The sequence below is a fragment of the Diplotaxodon limnothrissa genome, linkage group LG8 (assembly GCF_057381915.1).
Source record: "Diplotaxodon limnothrissa isolate DT_005_m linkage group LG8, D_limnothrissa_male_GT1.1, whole genome shotgun sequence".
Lineage (NCBI taxonomy): Eukaryota > Metazoa > Chordata > Actinopteri > Cichliformes > Cichlidae > Diplotaxodon > Diplotaxodon limnothrissa.
In genome coordinates, this window is record NC_140603.1 from 11690228 (window position 1) to 11716057 (window position 25830).

General features: G+C 40.0%; 3 protein-coding genes across 3 annotated transcripts; all 3 read right to left on the minus strand.

Annotated features, from left to right (window-relative positions):
• Nucleotides 1-238: 238 nt before the first annotated feature.
• LOC146626364 (aquaporin-8-like) lies at nt 239-9437 on the minus strand. The gene is made up of 6 exons (XM_085361263.1): nt 9311-9437; nt 2360-2492; nt 1472-1598; nt 1169-1383; nt 365-499; nt 239-281 (listed from the first exon to the last, which is right to left on the minus strand). The coding sequence occupies exons 1-6, from the start codon at nt 9435-9437 to the stop codon at nt 239-241; spliced, it is 780 nt and encodes a 259-aa protein (XP_085217389.1).
• A 4384-nt stretch (nt 9438-13821) lies between these two features.
• LOC146626365 (aquaporin-8-like) lies at nt 13822-17154 on the minus strand. The gene is made up of 5 exons (XM_085361262.1): nt 16886-17154; nt 16340-16466; nt 15301-15509; nt 14456-14590; nt 13822-13864 (listed from the first exon to the last, which is right to left on the minus strand). The coding sequence occupies exons 1-5, from the start codon at nt 17152-17154 to the stop codon at nt 13822-13824; spliced, it is 783 nt and encodes a 260-aa protein (XP_085217388.1).
• Nucleotides 17155-17760: 606 nt separating this feature from the next.
• On the minus strand, nt 17761-24749 carry lcmt1 (leucine carboxyl methyltransferase 1). Its single transcript, XM_085361264.1, has 11 exons — nt 24462-24749; nt 24085-24176; nt 23776-23897; nt 23550-23626; nt 22802-22863; nt 22589-22691; nt 20810-20930; nt 20510-20611; nt 20039-20130; nt 18488-18585; nt 17761-18260 (listed from the first exon to the last, which is right to left on the minus strand). Exons 1-11 carry the CDS (start codon nt 24545-24547, stop codon nt 18238-18240), a joined length of 978 nt encoding a protein of 325 aa, XP_085217390.1. The 5' UTR covers nt 24548-24749; the 3' UTR covers nt 17761-18237.
• Between the last annotated feature and the right edge of the window lie 1081 nt (nt 24750-25830).

Here is a 25830-nt window from a genome sequence, read left to right on the forward strand (position 1 = left end):
AATAAAGAGTTTAGATTAAATGGCAGTGTTCTTTTTCTATGGGGAAGAACTGAGAAAAAATGATTTTATGTATTTTTATTTATTTATTTTATACTAAACAACAATCCATAGATTACAAACTGCCATGGAATAACAGTATCAAAAAGAAATATCCAAAAGTATGCCCTTTTTTAAATATATGGAGTGAAAGACAGAGCTTATGGATATATTGAATCCTGCACCACAGCTGTAAATGGAGTCATTTCATTATGATTCGGAGTTTATCATCACCTAGAATGATCCTGCAAAAACGAAGAGACAGTGACACTGGTGTATCATTCCTGTGGTTTAATTTAGTAATCCAGTTATGTGTAACTTCTCTTACCTGACCAAAGCAGCGGCCACAAGACCTCCCCCAATGGGACCGACCCAGTACACCCAGTGGTAAGTCCAGTAACCGGTCACCACAGCTGGACCGAAAGCCCTGGCAGGATTTAGACACGTTCCTGATATATCACCCCTGCACATAAGTGATAAAGTTAAACAAGAGGAAAAACAAGTTTTTAAATCATTTACTTAAGCACAATATAAAATCCTGCTTAAGTAGGCCAATAATGCAAAACACTTTAGAATATGCCTAAAGCACCAAAAGCAATCAGACCAGGATATCATATATTTTTACAATATTATTAATGGGTCAAAATTTTTGATTCATTAATATATCAAGGTGAACAACACTAGAGGGCAATTTCAAGCCAATAGCACAAGTCATCTTCAAGTGCAGGATCTACCATGGATCGCACTACCAGAAGGAAACATTGCAGAAGTTGAGGACAGCTACAAGTATCTGGGAATCCCACAGGCAAATAGCAAGAACAAGATCCAGGCTATCAAATTAATATCACCGCCCTGCCTGTGATCAGGTAAAATGGTAAATGGCCTGTATTTGTATAGCGCTTTACTAGTCCCTAGGACCCCAAAGCCCTTTACACATTCAGTCATCCACCCACTGGTGATGGCAAGCTACATTGTAGCCACAGCTGCCCTGGGGCGCACTGACAGAGGCGAGGCTGTGGGTGAAGTGTCTTGCCCAAGGACACAACGACCGAGAACCAGCAACCTTCCAATTACAAGGCGAACTCCCAACTCTTGAGCCAAGATCGCTGCTGGACAGGGCCCTGTGTCTCACCCTGCCAAGACATTGATTATGACCGTACAGCCCACCAGGAAAGGAGCCAGTGGGGTTTTCGTCCTGGTATTGACAGCCACCAGCAGCACCACCAAAGTTATCAGGCAGGTCATGGCCACCTCTCCGAATATGGCTCGCGACAGCTGGCTGTCTGACTTGAGGATAGTGAACGCTGCTCCCGTGGCATTGATGAAGCGTTCTGGAGGGGTCATCAGCTATGAAACAGTAGAGTTGTGGTGAAAATTTCACAGGATACTCAAACATGCATTTAGAAGATGTGAAGGTGCTGAACCTTCAACTGACCTTGGCCATTCCAGCTCCCACCACTCCTCCAATCAGCTGGCAGACAATATAGAGCCCCGCCATCATCAGGTCCATCCCTCCACACAGGTAGATGGCAACAGTGAAGGGAGGGTTAAAGTGAGAGCCACTGGGAGGAGGCAAAGGAGCAACAAAGACAAAGTTGAGAACAAACTGAGCTAACTCCACTCAAATCTGGTAAATGTCTACACCGTAAACCTTTAACCCAGAGTTATCAAACATAAGGCCCAGGGGCCAGAATGGGCCAGCAAAGACTCCTGATAAACACCTCCCCATGAACACTCATGCTACTTCAAAGTAAAACAAGGTGATAGATTAACAATGAAATGACAGAAAAGTTATTTTTGTCACTTACTGTAAAAATTTATTTTTGTTACAATGAAGCCACAGTCAAATAAATAAATCTGTGCATTAACAAAAATGGTCTGTTTTATAATTACAGGATAGTTTGGGCGATGACCTATAAGAAATTGTTATTTGTTATGTGATTTTACACATTTAATTCAAACAATTTAACCCCAAAGAGTTATGCCGACAGATTTCTTGCATTTTCTGCAGTGACGCACTGTCGAAACTGACCTTCCTTTTCTTATATAAAGACATCACAAGGATTAAATGTGTCATGTGGCACGCTACGTCAAATCCCTGCTTTACCCTCTAGATTTTTTAAATTGATTTATTTGCATCAATCATACATACACTGCCTCGTTTATCTACAAAAGATATCCTGAAAAGATTTAAGGTAGGTAAATGAACTTTATCTTTAACCTTCAAGTAACCAAGGTTAAAGTTTGACATAAATGATATTCAAACAAACAATCCAACAACTAAAACATAAATGCCAACGTTTGACTTAATAAATAACTTTACCTGATTTTATCCATGACAGCCACCAGCACGGCTACAGCCAGACCGTGCACCAGGGCTGGCTGTAGCCGTCCAGCTTCTGGTACGTTCTCGATCACAGACACACAGCCGATGAAAACAAAGAACAAGGTCCCCACTGTAAATGTCCAGTTTTGTTTATTGATCTAAGCCTGAACAGCTACGCGTAGTGTCCAGTAGAGGGCTCTGTTGTTTAGTTAGCGGCAAGCTGCACTTCCAGCTCAGACCGGTTTTTGTGGCGCACATGTCCCAGTAGGCAGCTCTCAATGAAGCGTGAAGCAGCGTGATACCGGACTCTAGCAAAATTAACAATTTGCAGCCCTTGGAATGCGGAGCGAGGTACATGTTTTAAGTTGTATTTGTTTGCTTAACTGATATTTTGTTGTATTTTCTGCATTATTTGAGTTCATATTTGTAATAAGCGTCTAAGAAAATGTATTTTGTGTTTCTGTTTAGTTTTCACGGTGCATTGGTGCACCTCAGCACTGTTAGATTCTGAATGAATCTCAAAGTAAAAATTACTGCACCCGTCGAGGCTCTCTCTATTTCTTCCTTGGTCCGAGGGACTGCTACAGTGAAAACTCGATCGCTGAGTGAAGGCTACTTGCTAGCTCCCATGCCAGATGAGTGCAGCCCGTGCCACGAGGTGGGTCCGTGTGTCAGCTGTGAGATATTTCTACACCAGTCAAGATCATCTTTGCTTCGTCGCCTACCTCCCCTTTGAACTCTGATGGTTACTTTACGAAGGTGCAGGTATTATGCCCATTAAGGACTTTGCTGATAACAAAGTTAAAATGTCTGCACACTAATTCAGAGTTACTTGCCTTAAATATTTTTGTGGTTACAGCCTTAAAGGTATACTGCATTGCACTGAGTAATTACAATCTTTAAATTGTATGGGTTTATTCTTCTTGAAAGTAACGTATATCAGCGGTATTTACAGTTACATTTTGTCTAATATGTGGGTGCTAATCTGTTTATTTATGTGATGTAAACGTCTGATGTGAGCATTGTTTCCAAAAGTAACACTCACGTAAGTTTAAGTCCAGACGTTATCGCATAGAGCAACATACACATTACAGTAACAAAATGTTGAACGCTGCTGAAGAAGCCGACGACTCAGAGCAACAAGGAGTAAGATCCAGCAATCGTGAAAGGCATTTAACTGAAAAGGGTAAAGAAATGCAGGAATATGAGGCAAAGAAAAATGAGAAGGCATTTAACAAAGCTTATGACACTTGGAAGAAGGCAGCTAAAGAAATCAGAACAAAGCTGAAAACTTTCTGCTCACCTGAAGAGCTAAACAATGCCAGTCATGACATAAGAGACAAGCACGCTGTAGTACAACAGCATTATGAACCCATTCGCCGCAGCCAATCCATGACGCCCGACATTGTTAAGCGAATGGATGCTTGTGCAGTGCTTACAACTGACATTTGTGAAGTTGTTGCTAAACGACAGGAAAATATCGATCAGCTCTTTAACGATCGCCTTGAAAAGGAAAGAGTACGAGTGATGTTAAACAAAAGGGACTATGGTTCTGTGTTTGGTGATACAAAAACTGAAACGTCGTTCCCAGAGGGTTCAGTTGCACGCTCAAAGGCAGATTCTACTGGCAGTCGTGAGGTGGAAGCAGAAGCTGAACTTGCAGCCAAAGTGGAACAAGCAAAGGCCACACAAGAAATATTGGCACAGGAAACCAAGATCAGCCAAATGGAAAATGAGTGGAAAATAAAGGAAGTGGAAACAAAGGCAAAGTTGGAGGAGGAAAAGACTAAACTTCAACAGTTAAAGGCAGACAGCGAAGTGAAAGTAGCAGCTGCACGAGTAAGAGCCCTTAGCGCTCAAAATGACATTGAAAGCCATGATCAAGTGTCCTGCTACAACTTAGAAAATTCCGCAAATCTCCCCAACATCGCACCACGGCTCTCTTTAAATCCACAAGCACCAACATTTAGACCTCACAATACTACTCCAGAACGTGAAGAACTTAGCTTAGTTCAAGCCCTCGCCAGCTCTCTTACCCTAAACAGGCTTCCTGTACCTGAGCCCACCATCTTTAGTGGCGACCCCCTAAAGTTTATGGATTGGAAGGTATCCTTTATGGCACTAATTGGTGACAAACCTTTACCTGTGTGTGAGAAAATGTTGTATCTAAAGAGCTATCTTGCAGGTGAAGCACGAAAGGCAGTAGAGGGATATTTTTTCCGCAACAGTGAGCAGGCATACGCAGGCATTTGGAGCGTTTTAGAGGAAAGGTATGGCAGCCCATTTGTTATTCAAAGAGCCTTTAGGGCTAAACTCACAAAATGGCCTAGAATAGCTGCCAATGATCCTAAAGCACTGAGGGAGTTTGCGGATTTTCTCCAAAGCTGTGCAGAGGCTATCCCTCAAGTCAAAGGCCTAGAGATCCTTAATGATTGTGAGGAAAATCACAAGCTTCTAAGAAAACTGCCTGAGTGGATAGTGCAGAGATGGAGCCGCATTGTGGTGGAGGAGCTAGACAAAAGCCAAGACTACCCCAACTTCGCTCGCTTTACAAAGTTCATACAAAATGAAGCTAAAGTAGTTTGCAATCCTGTTGCCTCACCATTCCTAATAAACGAAAGGGCATCAGAAGAGCGGCACGTTAAAAGAGCGAAGGCACTCAGTACTACCACCCAACCAAAGTCTCCACCAATCCCAGTATCTACTTCTAGACCTAAACCCCCATGTTTGTTTTGCAAAGAAGAATCGCACGGCATAGCTAAGTGTCCTGCTTTTGCAGCGAAAACTAGTGATGACAAGAAAGTTTTCATTCAAGAAAATCGTCTCTGCTTCGGGTGTTTGAGAAGGGGTCATGTAACCAAAGAATGCAGAGGACGTCACTCCTGTAGTAAGTGTGGTCGGCGTCACCCCACCTGTCTACACACAGAAAGAGTGAATGAACCTAAAGAAAGGAAAACTGAGGATTCTAAATCCCCAGATGAAGGTGCAAACAAGGAAGTGCATAATGTTATGACTCATGTACTAACAAGGAAACTATCTTCCACATCCAGCATAGTACCAGTATTTGTGTCAGTTGCATCTGAGCCTGAGAAAGAAATACTTACATATGCCCTGCTTGACACCCAGAGTGACTCATCCTTTATTTTAGAGGATTTGGCCTCAGAACTAAATGTAGACGCCCAACCAGTGCAGTTAAAGCTTAGCACCATGACTTCCGTCGACACAGTCGTTGCAAGTAAACTTGCCAACAACTTACAGGTGCGTGGGTTTGATTCTGAGACTCGTGTCCGAATAGAACACGTCTACTCTCGTGACTTTATCCCAGTTGACAAGTCTCATATCCCTACCAAGGAAACTGGACTTCAGTGGCCACACCTTGAAGGCTTAGCTAACAAGTTACAGCCATTGCAGAACTGTGAAGTAGGTCTATTGATTGGTTATGACTGCCCATCAGCACTAGCCCCCCTAGAGATCGTCACAGGCAAAATAAACGAACCTTTCGCACAAAGAACCCTACTAGGATGGAGTATTATTGGTTCTGGTAATCCTCACCTAGACAGAGAAGGTAACCAGAGTTATGTGCACAGGATCACAGTCAAAGAAATGCCCATACCATCAGCCACAGAAGTACTCAAAGTCCTAGAGACTGACTTTAATGAGAGAAACTATGAGGATAAGTATGTATCACAGGATGATGTTCGCTTCATACAAATCCTCAGTGATACAATAAAACAAAGACCAGATGGGCACTATGAGATGCCGCTCCCCTTCAAGGGCAATGATCCACCAGCGCTTCCCAACAATAAGAAGTTAGCCACAGTCCGACTGCAACACCTGAAGAAAAGGCTAAAGGCTGATAAACAGTATCATGAACATTACTGTTCCTTTATGAGAGACATTATCAGCAGTGGTGATGCAGAATTAGCCCCCCCTTTGTCTGAAGGCAAGACTGCATGGTACATCCCACACCATGGGGTATATCACCCGAAAAAACCAGCCAAGCTAAGAGTTGTCTTTGACTGTTCAGCAAAATTTCTCGGTGTCTCATTAAACGACACTCTTCTCACAGGTCCAGATATGATCAACTCATTGGTGGGGGTACTCTGTCGTTTCAGAAAGGAAAATGTAGCCATAATCTGTGATATCGAGAGAATGTTCCACCAGTTCTCTGTTTGTCCAGACATGTGCAACTATCTGAGATTTCTGTGGTGGCAGGATGGACAATTAGACAAAGAACCCAGAGAGTACAGAATGGCTGTACATCTATTCGGTGCCAGTTCATCCCCTGGATGTGCTAATTTCGGCCTGAAATATTTGGCACAACAGTACAGAGCAGACTATCCTAAGGCCTCAGAGTTTGTTGAACAGAACTTTTATGTAGACGATGGTCTAACTAGTGTCCCATCAGTTAAAGAGGCACAAGAACTCATCACCGAAACACAAGCACTTTGTAGACTTGGCGGTCTACATCTGCACAAGTTCAACTCAAACCAAAGTGATGCGCTTTCCCAGCTGGAACCCTCAGACAGAGCAGACACCACAGAACCGCTCGATTTCAAACCTGACACAACAGCTGAAGGCCATGTGCTCGGCATCCAGTGGTCAATCAAAAATGACACTTTCAGTTTCAAAATAAACACTAAGGACCAACCTCCTACTCGCCGGAGCATACTGTCAGTGATCTCATCCCTGTACGACCCACTAGGGTTCGTAGCTCCCTTCACCTTAAGAGGCAAAGGTATCCTACAGGAACTGTGTCGCAGAGGCATTGAATGGGATGACCCCCTTCCTGACAACTTACGTTCACGGTGGGAGGACTGGAAAGATGGGTTGGAAAGACTAAAATCGGTTGCAGTGCCTAGATGTTACCACCCACCAGAACTAACAGACATTGTAAAGGTGGAACTGCACCACTTTTGTGATGCTAGTGATTTAGGATATGGTGCATGCTCCTATATTAGGTACCTCAGCAACGAGAAGGTCCACTGTAGTCTTGTTATGGCTAAGGCAAGAGTCGCACCTACCAAGGTGACAAGTATCCCACGATTAGAACTCTCAGCCGCAGTCACATCAGCCAGAATGAGCAGCATGCTAAAAGCAGAGCTTCAGATGTGCATTAATGAAGAGTTCTTTTGGACTGACTCCCAAGTAGTCTTAGCCTATATTAACAATGAGGCACGACGGTTCCACGTCTTCGTTGCCAACCGTGTTCAGTTAATTAGGCAAACTACAGATCCCAGACAGTGGCACTACATTGACACAGCTCAGAATCCTGCAGATTACGCCTCTAGAGGGCTCAGTGCATCAGAAATCATGTCAACATGTTGGTTGTCTGGTCCAAAGTTTCTGTGGGAACATGACATTTCATATGCACCCAGCCCCTCAGCTGTGTTGTTAGTAGGGGATCCAGAAGTCAAAGCAGTCAAAGCTCTCACAACTCAAACAAATGAACAAGACAATATCCTCAGCCGTTTGTCAAGGTTTTCAAGCTGGTCAATGCTCCTTAAAGTGGTTGCAAGGATAAAAAGATTGAGATCCAGCAAAGCCCAGTATGGAAACTTTGTGACAGTAGATGAACGGAAAGCAGCTGCTGACACAGTAATAAAGCTCCTTCAGCAGCAGGCCTTTTCTCAAGAGATGGGAGTGTTGAAGGTGGGAGATAACCTTCCGAGTTCAAGTCCCCTGTTTAGAGTAGATCCAGTACTAGATCAAGGACTTCTCCGTGTTGGAGGAAGACTGAAGAAGTCAACACTCTGTCAGGGACTTAAGCACCCCATCATCCTCCCGAAAGACCATCACATTACAAAGTTGATCATTGCTCATTTTCATGCACAGATTTGTCATCAAGGTAGAAGCCAAACTCTCATGGAAATCAGATCGAACGGATTTTGGGTGATTGGTGGGAGCAAGGAAGTTGCAAAACTAATAAGTAAATGTGTTCAATGTCGAAAACTAAGACGTTCACCAGAAGAACAACGCATGTCTGAACTTCCAAAGGAAGGAGACGTTGGCGCAGAGTCCAGTATCTCACTGAGCAGTTTTGGAGTAGATGGAAAAGAGAGTACCTTCTGAACATATCTACGAGACAGAAATGGCACGTACCACGTCGAAATCTTAAAGTCAATGACATAGTCATTATCAAAGAAGACATGCTTCCCAGAAATCAGTGGCAACTGGCTCGAGTGGTTGAAGCTCCAGAAGAAGATGACGGTTTGGTCCGCAGAGTCAAGCTTCAAGTTGGCGATCGAGGCTTAATAAAGAAGCAGGGAACAGCACACAAACCTCACGTAGTTGAGCGACCTGTTCAAAAGCTTGTAGTTCTATTAGAAAATAACTAATTGATGTTTCAATCAATACTTTCACATCAGGCGTATTTTGCGAAAGTTTATTGATGATGTATTTGAAATTGTGTTCGTTCTTGTAGTAATGTCCATATGTTAAAGCTGGAAATCATGTAAAGAATGTTGTTTGTTATACATGATTTGGTGGGAGTGTAAATGTCCAGTTTTGTTTATTGATCTAAGCCTGAACAGCTACGCGTAGTGTCCAGTAGAGGGCTCTGTTGTTTAGTTAGCGGCAAGCTGCACTTCCAGCTCAGACCGGTTTTTGTGGCGCACATGTCCCAGTAGGCAGCTCTCAATGAAGCGTGAAGCAGCGTGATACCGGACTCTAGCAAAATTAACAATTTGCAGCCCTTGGAATGCGGAGCGAGGTACATGTTTTAAGTTGTATTTGTTTGCTTAACTGATATTTTGTTGTATTTTCTGCATTATTTGAGTTCATATTTGTAATAAGCGTCTAAGAAAATGTATTTTGTGTTTCTGTTTAGTTTTCACGGTGCATTGGTGCACCTCAGCACTGTTAGATTCTGAATGAATCTCAAAGTAAAAATTACTGCACCCGTCGAGGCTCTCTCTATTTCTTCCTTGGTCCGAGGGACTGCTACACCCACAATTTCAGCCAAGCAGGGCTGGTACAATCTCTCGTATTTGTTAGGTTGAGGTTTCAACACGGGTTTAGTCTTCATAGGCTCCATTAGAGCAGAATCTCCCATTTCAATTTGCTCCTCGCCCATTGTCGCTCCTTATTTGCCTGCACCTGCAGCTGGCTTCTCTGTACTCGGACCAGTGTGCCGAAGTGCCGAAGGTGCTGCAAGGTGTTGGGGTTTATTAATAATCATCCCCCATAACCTGCACACTGCAAACATATTGCATCACTGGTCATAAAAGCATAAAGAATGAATTATTGAGCCATATAAATGTTCTTCACACCTGTTCAGCCATGCTTGGCAGTGTTTGAAGGAGTGCACTTAAGTGACATCTTTAAAAAAAATAAAACATAAAACGCATAAAACATAATGATGCATGAGGGAGGGGTGGAGGTCACAAGTTCCAGAGTTAAAGTATTCTTCTGTCATAACAATCATTGTCTTTGCTTTATTTGCATCCCCTGCCAAACCTAAAGCAATCGCCAAGCGTCTATATAGATAAGCTAGATTAGAGACTTTGCAGAAAGTTATGGTCCAGGGTAGGTGGATTTTACACTCTTGGATAACAACACTGAACTTTAGATTATGTCAGACTAATTACATCCTAAACTAAGATAAACATGTATGTACCGAAACATATTTATATTATTTAATAGACAAATGGCATCAAAGAGGCCAAACGTCACAAAGAACAAAGAGAAAAGAGCGGTCAGAATCGTGCATCTGACCGTGAATCAAAATCTTGTTTCTCAAATTTATAACACAAGCAGCTCAGCCAGTGCAAATACAGCAGAAAATAATCAAACAGTGTCATATGACAATATATCAACCATTGGGACGTTTTCTTTTTCGGCAAATCCTCTTTTTTTAATATGTGTGACATTTTTTTAGCGTTTATGCACTGCTGCAAGTACTTTGATACTTTCCCTCTATTGACCCTGAGACGCGACGGATTCAATAAAAAGAACTGAGAAAGTAAGTAAGTAAAAATATTATTTATATAGCACCTTTCAGGACAAAGATCACAAAGTGCTTCACAAGAAAAAAACATAATGTTGGTCTGTGCTGTTTTGACTTTGTTTTGTATTTTTGTTTCCTTATATTGTTGGAAATATGTTAAGTTCTTGTGTTGCCGCTAGTAGTTAGGATTTAGTCGAGTTTCATTCTCGTTTTACTACTTTTATAACATTTATAAGTCTTCTCTTGTCTTCAGTGTCAATATGTCGTATTTCTTGTCTGCGTGTTACATGTCATCAAGCTTGTGTGTCACGTCTTCATTTCTCTGTTTCCTGTTTTATTTTGAAAGTCTCTTGTTTCTCTGTTCAATGTGTTTACTTTTCCCCTGTGAGGTAGTTATGTTCATTTGTGTCAGCTGTTTCTACTTCCCCTGATCACCTCCTGTGTGTATTTAATCTGTTTGTTTTCATCCATTCCTTGTCAGGTCATCTGTTGTTTCTTGCCATGTTTCCAAGTTTCTTGTCCAGTTTCATGTCAGGGTTCTTCATGTTGTTTTTTTAGTTCTCCCAGTTTAGGTTAATGTTTAGTTTTGTATCAGTGTGCCTTACCTTATGTTCTGCTTCTGAATACTGTGACAAATACCAGGGCATTTAAAACAAAGACAAAAAATTAACCAAATGCAATTCCAAAAAGATGAGTTTTTAAGTTGTTGGGTTTTTTTTTTAAAGAGACTACTGAATCCACAGATCTCAAGCTCACAGGAAGAGAGTTCCTTAATGTGGGGGCCACAGTGTCAAAAGCTCTGTCTCCCTGATTTCACAGCCTTGTTTGCTGTATAACAGGGGTGGGCAACTCCAGGCCTCAAGTGCCGGTGTCCTGCAGATTTTAGATGTGTCCAATTAAAAAAATTTAAACGACCTCCTCAACATGTCTTGAAGTTCTCCAGATGCCTGGTAATGAACTAATCATTTGATTCAGGTGTGTTGACCCGGGGTGATATCTAAAACCTGCCCTCGAGGCCTGGAGTTGCCTAACCCTGCTGTATAACAAATAGGCCCTGATCACATGACCTCACGGACCTGCTAGGGACACAGGGCTGTAGAAGTTCAATAATCTAAGCTGGTGCTTGTCCATGAAGAGCTCTAAAAGTCAGAACCAGAATCTTAAAATGGAGCCAATGGAGCTGTATTAGCAATGGCGTCACATGCGAGTACTTTGGTCAGAAGCCTTGCTGCAGCGTTTTGAACAACCTGCAGATGTTCCAGGGAGTTTTTGCTTAGACTTATAAATGATCAATTACAGTAGTCCAAATGTGATTAAATAAATACATGTATAGCAGCCTCCAGTTCAGTACGTGACACAATAGGACTTAGTAAATAAGTAAGTTAGATTTCTTGATTGTTTCATTGATTGATTGATTGACTAAAGCTTACTTACAAAACACTAGAAGGTGTTGCGACCCAACTTGTTTTCCTTGAAGTTTACTATTTCTGTTTTTAATTCGTACAACCTGTTTCTTCAATCTTATCACATCTCACAGTGAGGTTAGATAAGATTATGAGATGGAGATCAAAAGATTATAGTGATAAGATTGTACTATAATGTTATGTGTATTATACAACACATCTATTGACAGCATTCTTCAACGGAGTAATTGTACATCCACCTTTTTTCCTATCTTAAATCCAGTACTGTGCAAATGTCTCATTTCTTTTTATCTTTTTTTATATCTTTCTCCCAAGGACAGACTTTATTGTTTTTTGGTCTGGAAGTTCTCCGGGCTTCCTAAAGGTCTTTCAAAGTTTTTCTTGGACATTGACTGCTTTTTCACTCACTTTTAGTCAACTGCTTGTACCTGAGCATTTTCAGAGAAAACCAGAGCCACTTAACACTGACTCGTGAGTCGTGATTTATCTAACCACTTAAAAAAGCACATAACTCAAGGGATGAACCAGTGTTGGGTTTTCACATAAAACACGAGTTAACAAATAACCTATTTTAAATCTTTAGGCACTTTGCTAATAGCAACCTGTTGAAAAACACATCATTTATTCCTTCCAAAAGGTTGATTCTGTTCATCTGGACGTAGCATTTTCAGCATAGCGTAGCGCAACATAGCATTTTCAGCGTAGCGCAATGCTATGTCCAGATGAACAGAATCAAACCTTTTGGGATTTACTTACCTGAATGATTGAGCATGCATCAAGACATTATTTATTTCTATTTGTACAGTTAAATGATGCTGACATGGTTTGACGGGCATAAAATTATAGTTTTGCTCCACGAAGCTGATTACCAAAGAGCTATTAGCTAAAAGCCTGACATATCTCAGCATTCTGTGGAGGACAAAAACAAGAAGTGGCAGGCTAAAACCTAAAAAACAATCAACAGTAGGGGAACAGTATCTGAAAGTCATGTCCTTAAGACTTGACAAAGGCCTGTTCACTGAAGCCTCATCAGAAATGGTCTCTGTGGAAGACTGGCTGGAAACTGGAGACTGGAAAGGAGGGAGAAAAGGCTAAGGCATGCTAGCTTACACGAGAACTGGACTGAAAAACGGCGGGAACGGGTTTTATGGTGTGTTGAATTGAGAATTGAAGCAGGTCAGGAGAGAGGTCCAACAGCGAGTGCTTACAGCCATCTGTAAAACAGGTGGAGGCTCTGTCATGGTTTGGAGAGCCAGTGGTGTTGAGGATCTTGTCAACATTGATGGAATTATGAAGACAGACAAGAACAGTCAGATTTTGATCCGCCACGCAGTAACATGTTTAAGGCATCTGATTGGCAAAGGCTTCATTTATTAACCTCACACCACCACTGCAGTAAAAGCATACGTGTATAGAAACACACACAGTGGACACTATCAGTCATGGGCTGGTCTACCTAGGCAGAGTATAAAAGCGCTACATAAGAAGCAGTCCTTTTACTTTCAAACTCAACAGAATTGTACAAGCTAGGTTTTTTCGTTATATGCTGTCTTTCATCAACATGTATTAGCACGTTTCAATAATTCCCCAACGAGATTTACAATGAGTGACTCAAGACTTTTGTTCATTTTGATTATGAAATTTTCACTTGCAACGGAGTATTTTGTCTTAAAAAAAAAGAAAAAAAAGAATCTACGTTTCAAGTATCATTGGATCGAAGTACACCAGTTTATGATTCTAATCTGCCTTTATATTTTAAGCCACTGGCCTGTCCTTGTACCGTCATTTAAGTAATAAAACTATTAAAATACTCCTTGCCATGTGGGACTTTGATTCAAACAAATACAAAAGACTCAACTAAGTAGTGCAGAGAGCAGACAGTGTGAGCGTTTGAAAGAAACTTTTATTGTTAAATATGCCTGGACTTTTTCCAGCCAAACAATAGAAGCCAACAGTTATGGTGGATATCTGTAGGCACAGATTCTTCCCATGTTGCTGAGAAATGTATGACCATCCGAATGGAAAAGATGCCAAGATACCCATCAACTGGTTGTGGTCTCTGCAGTCCTCTTTAATGAATTAGGCCTTCACTTTAGCACAACTCGAGTTTTATGGTCACCGATCAACAACCTGCGAAAAAAGATAATCTTTACTGGTTGTTTCCATCACATTTATTATCCATTTATTGTCATGACCTTTCATTCATCTAAGAAAGATTTGCTAAAATGCACATGATGTGGTACAAAGCCACTGTGTGCTTTTTACACATATTCCATCTTTTGTAGGATGTGTGTATTCTGAATACACAGATTCTTCAAAGAGGCATAATCTAAATAGAAACAACATTAGAGAGACTTAATGTAACTGCAAAGTGTTTCTCATAAGACCCCAGGAGTTCCAGTGTAGTAGGTGTGTTGGGTCTATAAATGGTTAAGAAGGATTTAATACTTAAGCATTATGATTGGCCTTGCAGAAGTAACTAATAATAAATAAATAAGACCTACCGAAATACTAAGAGTATTTAAAAAGGTGAACGTAATATTGTGGCTGACTATCGTACTTGAACTGACTTGCCACCCACTTTCATCCCAACAGTAGTACTGCAATGCTACATGAATATGGCCTTTTTTACGAGGAACTACAAATCTATACTAGACATATGTGAAATGTGCACGTTTGACTTTTGGACGCAAAAGCAAATAACATGTCCTGAATCTTTACCTGATGATGCTGACAGTTAGCAGTGCACCAGCAACGGGTCCAACCCAGAAGACCCAGTGATTGTCCCAGTGGTTGGCAGCCATGGCAGGACCAAAGGCACGGGCAGGGTTCATGCAAGCTCCAGACAAAGTCCCTCTGAAATAACAGTCATGACAAACCAACACGTTAATACAGCTGGAGATCAGTGATGCAGATCAGCAGCACACTTCTCATGCAAGAAAAACAGGATATACAAGCAATGGGATAATGGTCCACATGCTTGTGCATGACATAAAGACTCATTTAAAAGGGAAACTTGACGAAGTTAATAAACTCATGAGGATACATTAGAGGAAACAGAGATTAACCTGTTCCAGTGGTTCTCAGACCTTTGCTGCCATGTCTTGCTTTATGAGCTGAAAGAAGTTCACACCCTACATCTTTTAATTTGTATCAGTGATTTAAGTTAAAAAAAAAAAAGTTTAATTTTAGTAAAGTAAAAAGATGATGTAGTAGCAGTAGAACGCTCTTGTTTATTTTCCCTAAAAAAAAAAATCATATTATCATATCATACTAGTTTCACTTTCATTCCCCCCCATTAGCAACACCCCCCAAGGTGGCACTGCCCCACAGTCTGAGACCCCCTGGGCTATAATAAGAACCAGTATCTTTAGGTTCTGCCATTTTGAATTTTACTTTTTCTCCTTTTCAGTACTTATTACAAAAGTCAACCAAAAGCAGGACAAAATAAACAAGTAGACCTTTTTTTATTATTATTATTATTTTAAATCTGAAACCACGGCTCCTATCAATGCCCTAATAGTGATCAGAGTCTAGCTCCCAGTGATTCCTCCTGAGATTCTTACCCAGCAAGTATGTTGGCAGCCACAGTGAGGCCAATGCAAAAAGGAACCCCGTCTGTTTGGGTTCTCCTGTTGACGGCCCCCAGGCACACCACCATGGTGAGGATCAGGGTCAACAACATTTCTACCAGGGTGGATCTACCAGCGTCAGCAGAGACCACTTTAAAGGCTCCTCCGAGGGAAGCGGTATAGTTATTAGAGGGATACACTGCCTAAAAGCACAACAAGTAGAACACATAGGATATAACATGACTGGAACCTTAACTCTTTTTTCAGTAAATCAAAATATCATTTAATGATCTTAAATTACAATCTTGTATGGTAAATGTTTTTGGCTCAGTCTTGATAAGGTCAAGTCAATGATGTTATCAATCTTGAAGTCAAAGTGCTGCTTGGTAAGTAATCAGAAATCACAATTCTGAACTGTCATAGTGTGTCATCCATATTTATACACAGCAAGTCGAAAATATTGGGTTCAATGATGTAAAAATGATGACATAACCTTGTAAATTCACATTTTACATGACAAAACATTAGAGTCATGCCAGAATAAACAAACGCTGACTTACTCAAAACTAAGATCAAAGTAAAAATGATGAAAAAATGAAAATTCAAGTCTTGAGAGCCCATTTTGACTGATTTTTACAGATTTTAAAACATATCACTCCATCAGTTAATTAGTTAATTCATTTATTAATTATTATTATTTCTGCATTGCAAGTTTTTTTTTAACTTTTACATTGAAATATAGAAATAACATAATTAAATGAAATATATAGTGATTTGCACAACTTACAGAAAACTATTTGTAACAAAATAAAACCCTAAACATATTGTTGACATCTTCTTACCACTATCTAAAGGCCAATGATTACAAAGAAAAACAAATTTTCCACACTGGCAGTGCATGAAATAACATTTTTTGCATTTTAGCATTTAGTTAAAAAAAATCAACAATTAGACTGACGACAAAATTTAACATCTTGACTTATAATGAATTTGCGTCTTTAGTATTTCATCTTTTATTTAGACTATATCTTACCTTTGACAAAAAAGCACCAACCACTCCTCCGGCCATCTGAGCTACAATGTAAGGTACGAGCAAAATCAGCTTCATCCCCCCGCACAGGTAGACGCTCAGCGACACTGCAGGATTAAAGTGTCCCCCACTGCAAGAATTGGAATTAATTTTAGTCTATAAAGTGATCAAGCAGTCACAACTGTCCGTCAAAAATGGATGAATAGATGAAAAAGGATCAAAGAATAGAGTGGGATGAAAAGAGCATTTGAATAATGTGTTTATGTGTGTGCTACCTTTGTTGTATCAAACTGAGGCAATACAAAGTGTGACAAAAAAATGCATCAGAATATTTTTAAAAGGGTTTTTTTTGCTGTGGTTTCCAACACCTAGATGCTCTTTAAATTAAAGCAACTTCTACAAGTTAGGGCTTTTTACTCTAAGCACTAAATCCTAAAAATATCCATAAATTTCTTTTTTCTTTGCTTTTACACTAACCAAAATCCCCCCAAAATTCTATTTTAATACTGTAAGAACAAGAAGAAAAAACAGTATATAATAAATCTGTACCTGATTTGTCCAAACACTGTGATCAGCACTCCCAGGGCCAGTCCATGTGCCACGGCAGGCTGGATGACACCCGTTTCCACGTTCCCGATAACAGAGGCACACCCCACAAATACGAACAAGCAGGTTCCCAACAGCTCAGCCAGACAGGGCTGCACGTACAGCTCATATTTGCATCGTATCTTACTTCTGTTGCCAATGTCTTTCTCCACCTTCGGCTCCCCCATTTCGGTTACTGTGAAGACCTCTGTCTTACTTTCTAGCCCTGACATGCTGTATTTGAAACCTTCTGCCCTGTGCTTGACTCCCTCCACTTCCACTGGTGGACTACAGTACGATCAGCATATAGTTCTGTATATAAGCCACACATATGATGATGCAAAAGGGAAATGCGTCCATGCGTTTTCGCTGTGATGCCCCTCCTGCCTGCAATTTTTTATACTGCCAAAATATTTAAGATGAGCTTGTTAAATGATTAGTCTTGTCGTGGAACATCAAAGTAGTCAGGGTGAAGGTCCTGTTACACAATCACAATGTTTAGTTGTGTTTTTTTTTTTTTTTTATTGCTGAACCTAAGCTCATCAATAAGCCTACAGATACCAATACAAATAAATAAGTAACTTTTATGATCTATAAGGTCCCCTAAATAAAGTCATCAGTCAATGATACAACCCAACACAAAGTCTACCTGCGCAATTAATGCAATCAAGAATTCTCAGAACTTATCGTGGTGTTCACTCCCAAGAATATCGCACGCACTCTGGATAAGCCAAGGCTTTAAACATAATCGTTCAGATATGACGTCCATAACAAAGTAGATAACTGACAGTTCAACGACATCTTACACAAAAGATTTTCTTTAATTATCTGCACTTGATTGATCATCAAATATAATCAATAACAAACTAATCTGTCACTTTCTCTCAGCTAGGGTCAACATTTTGCAGGTAAATGTGAAATTAACGAGCATTTGTATGTATTTCACTATTTATGGCATGCAAGTAATAATCTGATCAATAAATTAAATTAAAATGGCACATGAAAATCAGGAAAGCACAAATAAGTAACATCTGTGATTCTTAATACATTCTTTCATCTCCATCACACAAGAGCAGATTTGTTGATGTTTTGGACATGTTCACAATTCTCATCATGTCTTCGACACATACAGGGATATCAAGGATGCTTGTGAAACTGCATTTTGCTGAGGCCGGGACTTTTCACACCGGAACAAATCCCAGATGCGGGGCTCGGCAGAGAATTAATGACTTCCTCTTTCCTTAGGCCTCCTTTAACACGTCTTCTCCCGCTGTTGGTTTTGGCGGACACACACAAAAAGTGGCGCAATTTAATGCTCAAAACGCCAACTGAGAGAGACCTGTGGAAAGAGAACATGACCTGTTCTTGTTAATGGCCACAGCAGACATTCAAACTGATGAGCGGGGGATCTGAAAAACACGCACGAGTACGACAAAGTAAATACGCTGACAGTCAGTTTGTCACCATTGTAGTCAGAGAACATCCTGAAACATAGCGTCTGTCACTTTGATGTCCTCTCACAGCTTACGTGTCCATTCATAAGGCTAACATTAAAGTGTGCATTACCCAGATTAAGCTTATCCTTGGTGGCCCAGCAGATATTGTAGTGCTGAAGAAGTTGTTGCAACAGTTCCTTCTCATCCAAGAACTCCAGACGCTCAATTCTGAAAGAAATGAAAATCTACTCAAGACTTTGTCTTAAAATGTGACTTTTCATTTCAGGAAGCTACAGTCATGTAGACTGTGGCGGGACCTTAAAAAAGCTAAACTGAAGCAACACTGAATGATTTCAAACTAGGTTTCAATAGATTGCTGCACTCAAAAAACAATATAAATAAATCGGGGGGGCTTGATTCACAGTACTGGATAATGCAACAATCCTATAAATACCTTTCACCGAGGCTTTTTCCAGATGAATTCCTCATAGTAAAACTCCACAACATTCCATATACAATATTCAATATTCTCGTTATCTCCAGTCAGAGAATCCATAAAAATGGACATCAATTATAATGTCAGGACTTCAAACTTTACTGGCTTTCACTGGCAGCTTTACTAGCGCATAAAATGGTAACAGTCGCAATTTAACTGGATTAAGATGAAGAAGCAAGACAAGAACCCGAGCAAGTGCACTCTACGCTCGGCGAGTATCAAACGTAACCACCAAAGCCGGACCTATCGACAATAAGAAAACTGGAGATATAGATTAAGCTTAAAAATTCTTTAATGAGCTAAAAATCACATAAAACTCAACTAATGTATATAAAGACATAAGACATAATTAAGTGAAACAATTTTAAAAACATTTCCATATTTAAAAAAAAACAGATAAAGATGAATTCATAGCTGAAAATGAGGAAAAAATGTGGAACATTTGATTTGCTAAATATATATTTGCTTACTTAATCCAGTGTAAATGTATAATGGTAAAATAAGGAAGTGAAAGCACTGTGGGAAAAGAGCAGAGAGGTGGAGAAAGGGGAAGGATTTGAAATAAAAGAGTGTTTTAATGAGTCAGCAAGGTCACGAGTTCATGGACGACAAGAAGCGAATTTCGGGTAAATGGCCCTGGAAATTTACCAAAATGTGTAAATCATGACTCTGCCACGGCATTCACAGCACTTCCATTTACCAACTGCAAATGAGCTAACTTGTAATATCCGTATCGGAAAAGTGAAAAGGGTTATAAACATTTAAAGCATTCAAATAAGTTCAGAATCGTCTGCTTCAGCACAGCTGAGCTGCTTTATTTAACCAAGATAAATAAAGCAGCTATATGTTGATATGTTAGAGGACCTGAATACTAGAAATCCCTCCACCATCCACACACAGGTGGAGATGGGGAAAAAAAGACAGTAAAATAAACTCTTTTCCACCAACGCAGAGCCATTGCTGGTGCAGAGCCAGCACTCTGACAGTACTTTAGTGCATCATGACATAACGTAACCAAACATTACATAGAGTTACATAATAAGTGTTTGGGTAATTTCTACAGAAGCACAGACCAGATAGCAGATATCAGATAAGCAGATATCCATCCTTCCATAGAGAAAGCATTTATATAGCCCCAAATAGCAACAACAGTTGCCTCAAGATTCTTGATACTGCCTGCATTACCTTGCCACATCATCCTGAGGGAGCATAGTGTAGACCGTCATCATATCTAGAGCGTCAACGTGTTCCCAGCCAGTTTTCAGAAACCGATCCTTCTGCAAACGAAGACAAATTAATGTCCTCCCAAAACAAAATAAATAATACAACCAGCAACGCAGTGTCATTTGTTAGTGTACACAGCATCTCTTGGATGTTCAATTCAATTTTATATAAGGAGCTTTATTATTGTAAGGTAAAGACCTCACAATAATAAAGAGAAAACCTCCAAAATCAGCCGACCCCATGTGAGCAAGTACTTGGCAACAGTGGGAAGGAAAAACTCATTTTTAACAAGAGAAAAAAACCTTCTCCAGGCTGAGTGAGGGGACTCAACTTGTTGGGGGTCTGTCTAAAACTTGACAGCTAGTTAACCTGCTCATAATCCCTCATGATGTGTATTGATGCTAACAAAGTCACTGATGAGATGGAGGTTACCTGAGAGTCCAGAGTCTGGCAGGCCTCCACTCCCGCCAGGGTGCACTGGCGACGCTGCAGGTTCTCGATCATCACTTGACCAAATCGATCGCTCATGTTGACCTGGACACAAAGACAGCGCATAAATCACATTTTGCTCCCTGTTACTCAGCTCCAATCTACATGAAGCATTTCAAATACTCAGTGTGTCGTACTTAGGTTGCAAACAGTTGATGACTAGAAAGGTACAAAAGAATTTGCAACTAATGCTTGGGAAAAAAAAAACAAGTACTTAATTATGAAGTTGTTAAATTTGTTTACCTGTTCATAGTTGATGAACATGGCAGTGTGAAAGGTTTCTGCTGCCCAGTGAACAAGGTTGGAGGAGTGAGATGGTGTCATGTAGACCAGCACACACTCTGACAGAAGCAATGTCGGTAACCTGGAGACGAGACCAGCACGTAAAAGAACAACATATCAAGAATGCACTTAGTGAGATCTCGGCAAAGACAAAACATTTATCCACATGCAGAAGAATATAATGTGCAGAAATGTCTTCATTTAATCCAGTGTAGTGGAAAAAAGTGAAGGTGCTCATATTCCTGTAATGCTGGTAGATGGGGATAAAACAGCTTCCTGTTCTTATGCAAGCTTTCAATAGTAAATTAGGCCAAAAAAAAAAAAGTTCCCAGCTATCTCGAAAAGGTCCACTGGCCCTGCTGCAAAAATGTCCTTGTCTTATCTCTCTATGCCCTATTTTCATTCAACACAACTGGTAAAGTGATGCTACAGCTGAAATCTAAATATCAAACAGCTGAAGGATAGAAGGTGGCTGTAAAGATTCCTCATAAAAAAAAATGTATTAAAGTGGTGTCTAAGGTTGTAAAGGCAACCACAATAACACAATAACTTAAAAATGAATAATCTATTATGAGGTACACATTCATATAATAGACAGAACAGGAAACCATAAAAGCACACCACTGTTAAGGTTCTTTGTGTTTCATTTATAAAGCCAATTACTGTGTAAAATGTAAATGAAAAATTAAAAAGCAAATGATTTCCAAATCTCACAAACCCATATTTTATTCACAATAGAACACAGAAATGTCACAGTAAGAAAATGTAGCATTGTAAGAAAAACGTTTTTTGATGGCAGTAACATCAAAAAGTTCAGAAAATCTGTAGGAATCTCTGTGCGCAAGAGACAAGAACGTACATTTTGCACATCGTTTACAGGCTCCCCAATTGCTCAGTGACCTCATGGTTCTACTAAGAGTTTTGGGCTCCTAACGCACAGGAAGTGCAAGACACAATATTCTAAACTCTTATTTCAAACATTTTTTTCTACAGATCTTAAACAGAATCCTGCATAATTTTAAACTTAAAAAAGCTCATTTGTAATAAGTCATAAATAATCTACAGTGCTGTGTAAAATATTTCTTTTAAAATGTATTTATTTGAGACATGTGTCACACTTGCATATTTCACAAATGCAATTTTTAAATGATCATTTCTAAAGGGACAAAACTTTTGCTTGTGTTTCTCGCTGGCTCTTTTTGTGTGTTGCAGAGTTGTATGTGTCATGTACCTGTAAATGCAGTGGTGTGTGGCATACAAAGAAACACAATAATATAAATAAACTACAACTATGGCGGTTAAAATGAATCTTCCATGTCGCGTTTCGCAATAGAACAAATTAGCGCTCAGATCTGCTGTTCATGAGTCATGCTAGCTCCCCGAGTTAGCATGTTTAGCAGAATGTAAGCAAAACCATGACTAAGCATACAGACGCATTTTAAGTCTGACTGAGTTTTAGTGTTTCATACTCAAGCGTGCCTTATGGGCGTGGCATGCAAGCTGCAGAAGGTTGACATTCCATCTGCTTTGCAGCCACACACATCAGTAGGGTGCCTCTTGTTATCTTCAGCTACTTACACACAACAAAGAGATAAGTTGCAATTCTTGAGGCCCTGAGCGAAAACAAATTACAACTGATAGAGAGCTGTAAAAGGTACTAATAAAGTGGAATGATAGGGAGCTTTTTTAAAATAGATTTTTCCATTTAAGAGATAAAATACAAAAATGTATAACACATACTCTGGGTTAAGTTGAAACTTTTTCAGTTTTTCATCCAAACTGGAGATGTCTCTGAGGTCCGCCCCAATGATACAGTAACGATCTGATTCGAGGCTGTGGGCATCTGGAGAAAGACAGAACCACAGTTAGAAAGAGTTGGAGTCATATAATTGGTATTTAAAGCCACTGAAGCATCATCTGGATACCAAAATAACTGCACCAGTTACTGCGTACCTAGCAGTAAGGAGTCTGTTGAGTGGGTTTCGATGATGGGTTTGGACAGAGGAGGTTTTGTCCTAATCAAAGAAAGCAAAGTCATAATTAAAACAGAATATCAGCAGTAAATAAGTATCCAGGTGTTCATACAAACTAGCAGAGATTTTCAGTTCCAAAGTGTTAAAAATGTATTTATACATTATAAATATACAAATCAGAACTATATAATTATTAGTTCATTAAGTGCATGTAGCTTTTAGTGTATTTTTCAACTCAAATTCCCTGTTAGTAAATTAATTAATGTGGCGTTTAAATTTTTCTTACAGGCTGATTTGTTTTGCAAATACAGTTACGATGTTACTCCAGCCCTTTTGTGGCCCAGCTGTAAATGATCTTTTTTATGAAACAAGAGGCTCTAGCTCCCTCTATGGATCGCTCCTCTACATTACAGTCACCAAAGAAACCAATATAAACATGACATTCCCTTTCCTTTCATTTAGTCATAATTAAATCCGCAGAGGAGGTTATAAGAACCATTCTGTATGCAAATATCATTGAATGAGGCTCGCTTCATTCCCCTAGAAAAATCACAGATCCAGGCATTTGATTCTTGCATGCATGCACAAAAGGTTCAGCCTTGGGTGATCTTGTTATATATTTAATGGATATAAATTAAGATAATTAAACCTAAAACGATGACTAATATGCAAGTTCAAACTTAGAATTTTAAAGACTGGAATACAGCAGAAAAATCACGTTGTCTTACTTTATATTGTGTATTTTCCTTGCCACAACAGTTGGAAAGTCAACTTCAAAGAACTTCCGTGGCATGAGGTTTTCATCCTATAACACATATAAACACACAAGATTAGCAGTAAGTTTTTTGAGGGCAAATAGAAGGTATTTGGATGCAGTCAAGTCACAACATGAGACATGATTAAAGTCACAGATTAATGAAAATCAGATTTAGAGCAAGCTGATTGCTTGCAAACCTTTAGCCTCCAAAATGTGGTATCCAGTCCAGCACCCAGGTTGATGACTTGACAGTCACACTGTGTTTTCCTTAGAAACGCATCGAGGAGGTGGTTCACTCCCTGCACACGGGCGTAGTAACCTGTCAAATCACATGAGACACGCAAAAACTAACTAAACTGTACAACAAGTGTTATGAGCTGGTTATATTTCACCAGCTTATATGTTAAATGACAAATTATGAAATTATATTACAAATACTAGACAGAGATTGTCCAACAAGCTATAAAAGGCCACGTGGTTTTAAGGAAAGCTGCTTCATTACTTGCCTCTGTTGATTTCAGGGGCCTTTCGGTCTCCTACAGATCTTACAAAGTATTGGATATAAGGGTCCTTCCAGTAGCCTTTACTGGTAGCAAACCTATAACATAGATTTTATATACTACATGAAGCTGTGTCATACATTCAAAGCCAGATTACTCATTGAAATATTAAATTGATGCTTATGATAGAAACCCACAAACAATACTACTAAACAGCCTAGTTGTGTCAACAACAACCAGAGAGGAGTTTCTGTATTTCAATGGTGTTGCTGTAAATAACGATAGCATTGAAATATCAGGGTAACTGACTCATGCAGAATGAGCTTTAGCCTTTGACTTCTTCGCCTTACGTTACCTTTACTGACTCCAAATGATGTTGTTACCTTTTGCATGTGGTTGCATCGTCACACGTCGCCCTCACTGCTTCATCAGCAGTGTCCGTGTCTGTGAAGGGTTGCCGAGCTGCCATTGGTGATTCCCGTCCTGCTGCTCGTCCACCTGCTGGGCTCTGGTTACCTGCTACAAGCTAACTAGTAAAACTGCAGAGAAAACACCGCGAGCGTAGTCGGGAGGCGGAAGTCCTGGTGAAAAGCCTGCAAGTTACGAGATGGCAGAAATAATAACCGGTACGTAACGAGGTTATAAATATCGCTGCCTATTTACAAACTACTTGGAGCTGAAAATGTATGAATAAACAACTGCCCGGAAGCAAAATATAATCACCTCCGGCTTGGGTTTGCTTTTCAGATTAAGAGTACTACAGGTGCTCTTATTTTGAAAAAGGAGGAAATAAACCTCGAGAGGTTAAAGGGGGGAAAAGCAACGCAGTGCTGCAGTACTTTTGTGCAGTACTGCAAATGTTAGTATTGATCATATTGTGGTGGACCACTAGAGGGCTCCACTCACACCCAGTGTAGAGGAAGTGTGTTCCTGTGTTTTGTGGCGCGATATGCGCAGTTGATGTTGGAGACGAATAAAGAAGGAGTGAGAACTGAGAGCTGTGTCGTTGATGCTTACCTCCACAATATACCAAATAAATAGAGGGTCAGTACAGACAATAGCAATACCAACATTAATACCTTTAACGTATAAAGACCACTTATGCAGGGGAGAACGGTGTGTCGTGATTTATGAGATGAATCATGACCAATTAGCACATTTTTGACACATTTTAATGGGCCACTGAATCACTGTGATTGTTAGTTTCTATAATAATTAGTTAATACATGGGGGGAAACACCTTGAAATATTTTGAAACTGGATTATTTATTTATTTATTATTTATTTTGAGACCTGGGATCCAAATGCACCTGTCTTTGAAGCACTTTGGGTCAGCTTCTGTTGTTTCAGTGTGGTATAGGCTATAAATAAATTAGACATGACAGTCGACACAAAAATGTTCAGACATTTTTTATTACGTATGTTTGAGATATCTTCTTCATCGGATGATACCCTAGACAAAATATGTTAAATTTGGAGCTGCCAGAGAGGACGTTCATGCAGAGGGCTGGTGTGACAGAAAGCTCTGGATCGGTTCAGATGGGAGGCAGATGATCCGCAGTAGCGACCCCTACAGGGGACAGCTGGAAGAAAAAAAAGGTGTGTGAGGTAAACCAGCTCTTACAGGATAACACTAACAAAACCACAACGATCAAAAGAGTTAAATAAGCACGTAGGCGTGCATATGCAGAACAATAACATATGAAATTGGACCTCTGACACAGGTGTGGGCAAACTGAAAGGGAAATCCCA